This window comes from Nelusetta ayraudi, unplaced genomic scaffold, assembly GCF_046127955.1.
Source record: "Nelusetta ayraudi isolate G7.1 ecotype Tasmania unplaced genomic scaffold, CSIRO-AGI_Nayr_v1 ptg000048l, whole genome shotgun sequence".
Taxonomy (NCBI): Eukaryota; Metazoa; Chordata; class Actinopteri; order Tetraodontiformes; family Monacanthidae; genus Nelusetta; species Nelusetta ayraudi.
This window is the reverse complement of record NW_027466098.1, coordinates 18,110,122-18,119,353: the sequence shown is the minus strand read 5'-3', so window position 1 is coordinate 18,119,353 and position 9,232 is coordinate 18,110,122. Positions and strand designations below refer to the sequence as shown.

At 47.4% G+C, this 9,232-nt stretch overlaps 1 protein-coding gene across 2 annotated transcripts; it reads left to right on the top strand.

Moving 5' to 3' along the window:
- Positions 1-701: 701 nt before the first annotated feature.
- On the top strand, positions 702-2,996 carry kcne4 (potassium voltage-gated channel, Isk-related family, member 4). 2 transcript variants are annotated; one of them, XM_076036845.1, is made up of 2 exons: positions 702-778; positions 1,477-2,996. In XM_076036845.1, exon 2 carries the CDS (start codon positions 1,505-1,507, stop codon positions 2,012-2,014), a length of 510 nt encoding a protein of 169 aa, XP_075892960.1. In that variant the 5' UTR covers positions 702-778; positions 1,477-1,504; the 3' UTR covers positions 2,015-2,996. The 2 variants fall into 2 exon arrangements, with proteins under 2 accessions (XP_075892960.1, XP_075892959.1); XM_076036844.1 differs by having other exon boundaries at positions 702-782.
- The last annotated feature ends 6,236 nt before the right edge of the window (positions 2,997-9,232 follow it).

Below are 9,232 nucleotides of genomic sequence, written 5' to 3'. Positions count from 1 at the left end.
CGACGTTCGTTCCCAGGGTTTTCTCCAGCAATCGGTGACTCCCTGCTGGAGGAATGGAGAAGCTGAGTATTGAATTAAATCATCGGTCATGTTTAAAGAGATCCACCCATTAATTGATGATACAAGGGCCGACTGCGCCAACAGAAACGGTCACTGTTTTGGAAGGTTTTCACTCACCTTGTGTTGTGCAGGGCATTGGTCATGGCCATTAAGTTGCAAAACATGCCAACACTCTCATGATCCCATTTTAATGTGTGCATGAGCACATTCACAGCACTTTATAAGGAAACAATTAGGGGGGGCGTGGGGGGGGGGAGATTTGCGATGGATAAAAAGTTGTTGCACTTTTACGGACTCAGAGTTGGATGGAAGTAAAGGAGGTATGCAGATTCTGGGCTCAACACACTTTCCATGTCAATGCTCTAAACGGTTGAAGATTCCCTGCAAATGTATTTTTCCATCACAATCCCCTGGACACCTCACAGCGTCGGTGTCCAGAGATGATGTTGTCATGCTTTAGTAAGTCAGATACTTTAATATCCTCCTGGGCTTTCCGTGATTCCATCATCCCTCCAAAGAGTTGCTTAAAGATTTTACTCCTTTAAAAAAAAAAAAACAGGCTTCAGGGCTTCCATAGACGCTTCTGTGGTGTCACGTGACTGGTGATGGCGTTCCACAGCCTCTATATAAACAAGTTGACCGCCTCAGTGCTGAGTTAGAATCCAGAGGAGCTGCAGAGGGAATTAGGGAGCTCTACATGAGAACCAGAAACCTTCAGGTTGGTGAGTTTCTTGTCCCGCTTATATTGTGTTGTTCACAAGTTCTTTTCTTCATTTATGCTTTCTTAACACCCTGATGAAGGCTGAGGGTGAAACGCGTGGGCTGTAACCCATGTTTTAAACTTTGTCTCCATGAGATAACCATTCAAAAATAAAGGCTTTTTATATTTAAAGAAGAGTGCCTTGGATTGCCTCTCCTTTGATGTCTTTGTTTTCCCACCAAAGAGCAACTTCGTCATGTTTTGGATGGACCTTCTGAGCACTCTGGACTTTCTTTTCTGTCTGAACGTTTTGTTTTGTTTTGTTTTGTTTTTTAATTTTGACCAGAACCATTTGACTTGTGCAGACTGTTAAGTAACTAAAAGCTGGAAGAAATATGTTTTTAAGTTGAATGCGTTCCCCAGAGAAGATAAGTTTCCAAAGTGAAGACACATGTTTTAAAGATAAATTAAAAATGTTTTGTGTTTCAAATAAAGCTGTTTAGCATCATGTGCAAAATCTGAGAAAATGAAGCTCTTTATTAGTTTTCATCAAGACATAAAAATGTTTGTGCTTATGCAACTTAGATGAGGTTACAGACTTTCCTGTAACTTTTGCCTGTCATTGAAAGCCCTCTTCCATTTGTTGTGCATAAAGCGCGCAAAAAGTTGGGAACTCCATTTGTGCTAAACATGTTTCACTTTTTTGCTGTTTTCAGCACACACTCCTTAGTCTGCACTCGCACCATGGGCCACCTCGACAACTCCACAGCGTCCACCCAGCGCCTCGCGGACACGCAGGCGCACGGCGGCGACGGCCACGCGTACTTGTACATCCTGATCGTGGTGTCCTTCTACGGCGTCTTCCTCTGCGGGATAATGCTGGGCTACTTCCGCTCCAAGAGGAGGGAGAAGAGGAGGGTCAACATCTTCACACGCCTGGTGCACGAGGAGCAGCAGCGGGAGTGGGGCGCGCTCCCGAAGAAGCACAGCCTGGCCGTGCCCGCCGCCGACTGCCCGGGGCCGCGCCCCGCCCACGTCCCGCTGCCCTTCTGCGGCAGCCACCTGGGCTTCCACCGCCACGACGGCGCGCTGCACTCCCCGCTGGCGTGCGCGCTGTGCACGGAGCAGAGCAGCGTCAGCTCGCTGTGCTCGTCCGCGGACACGCGCCTGGCCATCGAGGAGGAGTCGGACGCCGGCACGTCGAAGGAGAACACGACGGGGGGGTCGGAGAACAGCGGGGACGACTCGGGCTGAGCGCGTCGCCGTCGCGCCGGGACACGGAGCAGAACGAGAGCCGTGGGGAGGAAACCAGGAGGTTCCCAGCAGCGTCCTGCTGCTGACAAACAGCCTGAGCATCAGCAGACAGGCTGCAACGCTACAATAGAATCCACAGAACTTTATTCATGACACACTGTGTAACTTAGTGCCACACTTTCACTGGGTTATTGTGGAGAATAGTGAAGAGTCAAAAGCCACATGGGGTGATCGCCTGCTACTGTGCATTTAAAGCTCCTGTGTTGTTAATATTTGAGGTTTTTTTCCTTTCAGACTCCAGCGGAGCAGCCTTGCACAACCATCGACCTTAAAAACTCCACAAGAACCCTAAAAACATGCGACATGCAGATACCATCTGCAAGATATTTCTCTTTCAGAGGTTCCATATCATGGCCACTTTAGACACCACAGTGGCTCCCTTGAAAGCAGCAATTTGAGCCCCCTGTTTGCAGCCTCCTGCTGAAACAAGGCTGGGTTGTTGGAGCTTCCACATGTTTAGACAGCCGACAGAAAGCCCAGAGGGTAGAATACACTCTGTGACACCATAGTAGGCTGCACAATTTAACATCAAGATACAAGAACTGCATGTTTTAGCGCACACCTTCAGAACTGTGGTGAATTGTGCGCAACACAGGGCCTTTCAAAAGTCTGTAAAGTGAGTTCTGACGCCCCTTGTGGACACGGCACTGTATTCTATTCGATCACCAGCCGCCTCGTCTCATTTGTTGCCGACTCCTCCCCCTCCCGCTGCCACACTGGCAGAGCGAGCCGCTGGCCTGCGGCGCTGATGAGTCACCCTGCAGGGGTCTGGATGGGTGGGAGAGAGACATTGAACTTGACTTGCTCCCAGGCCCCCATGGCGTGGAGTGTTTAAAGAAAAAAAAAAAAAAAAAACCTATCTGGAACCCACTTGAATGATTTACAGCATATAAAATGCTTTTGTTGTCGTCGTAGCTTCAAATCCATACAGTAATGTAGGTTTACTTGAGGACAGCAATGCACTGTAAATATTGTACTTTCCACTTGGTGACACTATTAATTTAAGTGTTTGGTTTTCTGTCAATTTTTTTTTTTTTTTTTTGGGGGGGGGGGGGTGAATAAACTAAATGTTAAAAAAACAGTGCCGCTGTATTTGTCCCTGACTTTTGTTTTGCACTGCCATGTGCCACCACTGGAGGGCACTGTGGTCGTTGTTTCGTGACTCATTTCACGAGGCCAAAAAAAAAAAAAAACCCGAACCCTTTCATCCCTGAAGCAAAGGGAGCGATGTCGCTATTATTATCATATTATTTTTAGAGATAGCCTAGATTAGATTAATACATTCATGCGGTAACTGTGGAGAATTAGACAGAAATCTCATCTCGTTTATAATCCGGTTTCACACTCACAAACCCGCCGCAAACTGTGCCACACTTACGGGCATGTGTAGTCGATTTTTACGAACCATCAGACCGGATTATTCTGGACATAAGTGACGCAAGATGCAACTAGATGAACACAGCTGGGGGGGGGGGGGAAGGTTGGGGGCGCAGCTTCCTGTTGCATGGAGGTGCTTATGCTTCTGCCGCTGCCTTCTCTTTGTGTTTTGTTCTATCACGCACACACACACACACGCACGCACATTTACAAGTCCGGCCATAAAACACACTGGCTATCAGCAGCGCAACAGGCTCTCAGGCCCCACAACTCAGTGCACTGACAGCTCTCCACGCCCACTGAGGCAGAGGCAGCAGCCGGAGAGAATAGATTTTATGACGTACATGTATTGACCATGTAATAAGGCCCAAAGGACGTCTGCGAGGGCAGGAGGGGCTCTTTTGTCTGCATGCCTCTCACCCGTCACGCTGCACGCCGAGTTTGTGCAAAGCGACTCAATGTAGATGCAAAGGCTCGCAAAGTGTTTTTGTCGCGACGAAGCGCGTCGATCGCTGTTCGCATTACTGGACCTGTGTTCAGGTCTTTGAGTAGAACTTCAAGTATTCGTGGTTTATATTGTTAAGAGTGCAAAAGCCTCGACGGAATCCGAACAAAGCATTTTTTTTTTTTTTCTCAACCTTGCAGAAGATATTTGTGCTCGAGTCAAGAAAAAGACATTCGGCTTTGAAATTTCTCATACATGTCTCATTATTTTCGCCGAGCGAGAGGAACGAAACGCGGATGAATCGGCTAAGAAAGAGAGCTGAAGCAAGTGAAGAACACCTCCGGGGAGCAGACACAGACTTGTTGAAGCATTATAATTCTTATTTCCTGTGCAACATAAACACCGCGCTGAATTATTCATGCACAGCAAACACACACACACACAAGTGACCCAGCCGTTTGTTCCAAACAGGAACGGGAGTGGACGCACCGCTGTGTCTCAGAACCACCAGCAGTAGTGTTCCGTCTCGTTCACGACGCACCGGGAGCTCCGTGCGTTTCGTCTTTCTGGATGTATTAAACGCTCGCGGGAGAGCGACGCCAGGCACATTTCTCATGAAAATAAAAGGAGGCGGAAGTGAGCGGGGTGAGAACGAGGGGCAGATGTGATGCTCTGAGTGTCTCCTGCATCATGAGGCAGGATGTTTGTCATTAGTGTCCCCCTGCGGGACTGGATGGTTGGGGGTCTGCGTCCTGCCTTGGGGCCCCCGCGCAAACCATTAACGAGCCTGCGGATGAGTCACGTCGGTCCCACCGTCCTCGCCCTCCCCGGCTCCCTCCGTCTCCTGATTGAGCTTCTCCTAATTAGGTTGAGTTTTCATTACAATTGGGGGTCCGTCCTGCGGGTGCAATGTGAGAATAATTGATTCCCACGCAGCTCCTGTCAATCGTCATTTCTTCTCATTACAGTTCATTGACGACGAATAAATACAAGCGCATCGTCTCGCGTTAGCTTGGTGGCGGCCCATCTGTATTGAATTTCAGCTGATTTCAATTGTGCTAAACATTGGCCTCACATGAATGAGTGTGAAGACAACAATGGGGGGACTGTAAAGTCATAAATACAGACACACGCACACACGCACACACACACACACACGCACACACACACAACTCTGCTCACCAGGCATGATCAGTCTTCTGTGCAAAGTTGGAAAACTCCTAATCGCTGCTTCGCCAGGCAATGACTTGAAAGGAGAAACTAAATGAAGTATGAAACAAGCTTCTTTTAGCAGTGACAGACAGAGGCTTCACAAATAGAGGCAGCTGCCAGATTTATGTCAGGAGGTACCTTCAATTTCTAATCACCGAACTGCCGGTGAAATCCAAACACGCGCGTCATATTGTGCTATTTTTATTTATGTTCTCATTATTCGTCGATGCTAAAAACAGCTGCTGTGAAACACTAGCAGCTTAAGGGTAGGAACAGATACTTATGCGCATTAATGACATTTCGTCCACTTGAAGAAATAACAACGCACTCACAATGATGATGTAAGTGCTCCTATGCTGATTGCAAATCTGCTTCCGAAAGAATACCAACGCATTGCCAAACCTTTTATTCATTCGTCGTGAGCGTTCCTCCTTTCACAACCTCACTGAGCTGTTCTTCTCTTATTTTCAGACACTCAACAACGCTTCTGCCTTTATTCTTTTTAACCCAATTATAACGTTATCATTTCATACCTGAGGTCACGGCCTCCCCGGTAAGCTAATAAAAGCTCATTTCGAGAAGACAGAGAGAATGTTCTCTGAGCTGCGGGACGAAACACGGCTGATGAGCTCGTTATGAGAATCGGAAACTTCTTCCCGAATTTCCGCCGTAACCTTTTTGCTGTTGGCGTCGCGGACTTTCACGAGTCTCGCGGGAGAAACGCGATTAGATTGTGTTTGCTCAAAGTTCCCTCTCTAGTAACTTTCTCACTCTGTGCGAGAAGTGAGTGTGTCGCAGATTTAATAAGATTTCTGTTCCAAACGAGACCTTTTACTCTGACACCAATTGAACTCTTTAAACTCTGTGCTAACTTCTTTCAGAGGGAAACATGATCATTTTTATTAGGATTGCGTATTGAAAAGTCTTCTGGCCGCCGATGCCCACAACAAATAAAACAACAACGCAAAAAGAGGAATGGGTTCAGAAGAAATGCCTCTCTGCAAATCTACTGTGTTGCCTCAGGAAGTGCATGGCCTTGTTTGCTTGTATACAAACAGACAACCTTTTACCTAATGAGTGTTACCATGGCAACGTGAGCTAAAGGCCAATTTGAAGCTGCGCTGCTGGTCCAAAGAGGAAGATCACGGCTGGGATAAACCCAAGGAAGGATTTACGGGACCCAGCTTGGACCCAATTTCGAGTGAAACTGTATTAGATTTGCACAAAACCAATGATTTAGCCCTCTGTTTGCAGCCCCATGCATAAAAGCCGAAAGCTTAGCTTAGCCTCCTGCTAATACTGGCACTTTTACTGGACCTCGTGTTTGTAAAGGAGACAAAAACAAGGCAGTCTCAGAGGGCAGAGCCAACACCTGGCTGCAGGCATCAGTAACCTGGGAGAAGTTTGAGTGACAGGGGGCTTTGTGACATCACAAAGGGCTGACTTCCAGGACACACATTTTAGAGACATTCTGCAAAGTTTAGTGAGAAAACAAAGTGATGGACTTTTCTCATTTCTAGGAAGTTCATCGACAGACAAACTGTTTTTATTTCAGTGATTTCTTTTTCACAATATGGGTCCTTCAATTGTATTTTTATTGGGTAAAAGATAACAATTGATTTACATTATCATTAACTTTTTACTGCAAGTGGATTCAGTAAAATTTCATCACATTTATTTCTTCATCTAGTGTTCATTCTGCATTATATGAGGACAGAAATACGAAGCGGTGTCTTCAAGCCTGTCCTCCCGCTTCACGTCTCCGGGATTCTCACAACCTGCTCCCAGTGCCACGGTGTGTGTTGCAGCTGCGTTATGTCACTGCGAGCGCCGTCGCTGCCCTCTGAGTAAGTGGCGGTTGCTCCGTAATCGTGGGGGAGGTGCAACGTGCCTCTGAAAAACACTGGCTCACTGGCTCCTGGCCGTCAGGCTTCATTATACTGCGGCGGGAGGTGTTTGTGCTACCCTGACATGTCGGGGCCTTGAGTCGCACTAATGAGCGCCATCAAAGTTCACCGAGTTTCTGACCACTGGTGGGTCCCTGTGTGCGTGTGTGTGTGTGTGCGTTTTCGTCTCTGTCGTGACAAACAAAGAAAAGACACTGTTTCTGCTGCCTATTAATAAAGAAAGAAATAAATAAATAAACAAATAAACAAATGAATACAGCACCTGTCTAATGAACGGCAGCCTCACCATCCAATTAAGCACTTAAAGGCCTGTCCCCTGCGGCCCCCGTTGCCATGGCAACCATACACACCTATGCATCCATCGACAACATTAGCCGAGCCGTGCGCCGTTACTGTTACTGCCGATGAACGCGGCTGGTACGGAAACGCGGTCGGCTTTCCTCCGGTTCAGACTGAGGCGAATGTCTGCACACATTCAGGGAGTCTCAGTCGCCCTGATGAGAGTGCAACGGCGGCGCACAAATCACATCCCCAGAGATGTTAATAGCTAATATAAGTGCACATTCTCCCCAGAGGAGGGATTACTACTGCGATAGCTCGGCAAGGTTGAAACACCGACTTCAGTCGGTCGATGAGTCACTCGGCAGTCTTTATTTAAATCCAGAGATGAAGGTGAGGTGAGGTTAAGTTATTCCGCTAACTATGAAGAGCGAAATGAAGAATGCAATACCTGCCTTCATTTGGAGATAAATGCCCATGACGACCCGACGGCGCGGATCAGTTTAGCAAATGGGTGTTTGCTGGCAACTTTAAAGGCCCAGCGTGTACGATCACGACTGCATCTCATGGCGAGAAGAGCATATTGCAACAAACAGAAAGCCATTTGTTTATTGCGTGCTCTTGTCAGAGATCTCCAGGCTGATTGTGTTTTCTAGTGAGAGCAGGCGCCGAGGCAACGGCGCAGTGAAATAGTGACTTTTTAAACAGGCAGAAACCTCGAGCAGATCCCCGACTATCAAGCAACTGAGGTTAGGGGGTAAAGCAGAGAACCGGGGCTGCAGAGGAGGGGATGGGCAGGATGCTGGGCTGCTCTTTATGTAAATATAAATGTCTACTAAGATGTCTATAAAAGTTACACACTGGGTTTTTAAATACGTTTTTCTGTTGATTAATGTGTTTTAGTTTCAGGGGCCCCCATAGGCTTCTTTTCATATTTTTGTCTTTAGTATTTTTGTGCAATGCACGGTGAACGCTTTTATTCTTCCCAAACATTGTCTTCAGTGACGATAAAACCTGAATGCTCTGATTGTTTGGATCAAATCTTCCATTCAGAACCTGATCGAGCTGAAACGCAAAGCCACATCACCTGCGGCGTCGTGTAACCGTTTCCCATTAACGGCCAGCTCACGTGACGGTTAGCGCACGTCCAATTAGCACATGGCAGGTAGCCGCAGCCTCGCCGCTGCACGGCGGCGAACTGCACCAGAGTGTTTATGACTTCATCCGGCCGCTCGGTGCTAATGAATGTGGGGGGATGTGCTGAGGTGTGTGGGGGGGGGGGACAAAGAGGAGAGAAGACAGTGAGCGTCGGATGGAGGGAAGCGAAGAGGAGAAAATAAATAAATAAATGAAGACATTAAAACGCAGCCAGTGTGCGGGGCTTTGTGTGCGGGGCTTTGTACCGAGCGGCTGCCGCGCGCAGATGAAAGTCGACCTCGAACAAAAAAACACTGCTGCTGCTGCTGCTGCAGCCGTGGCCGCGCCAGAAAAGAAAAACCCTCATGAAAACGCTGCTTCCATCAGCCGTCACCACGGCGACTCCATGCCATCGCCCTGTGAATTACATAACACGTTGCATGCTTGATGTGTTTGGAAAGTTTTTCAGCGGGGGAAGATTCAGCTTTTCACGGCGTTGGGCAGAGTTTCAAAAAGTTTCTGCGACAGCAAAAAAAAAAAAAAAAAAAAAAAAAAAAAAAATCACACAACTTTGTAGTTTCCCTAAAGTGTTGACAAACCAGCTGAGAGGCCACAAAACAAACGCGCGGGTTGAATTATTAGAAAACATGGATCGATGGTTTTAATTTTACTGGCAGCCCCAATTTTTTTTTTTTTTTATCATAGTGGTTCACGTCGGTTCACTTCCACATCTGCATCATCTGTTGATGCATCATTTACATTGTCACTCGATGTTGATGATGCATCCACAGCCTGGCGTTT

Excerpts from the sequence above, each read along its gene's own strand:
- kcne4 (XM_076036845.1), top strand. The coding sequence starts at position 1,505 with ATGGGCCACCTCGACAACTCCACAGCGTCCACCCAGCGCCTCGCGGAC.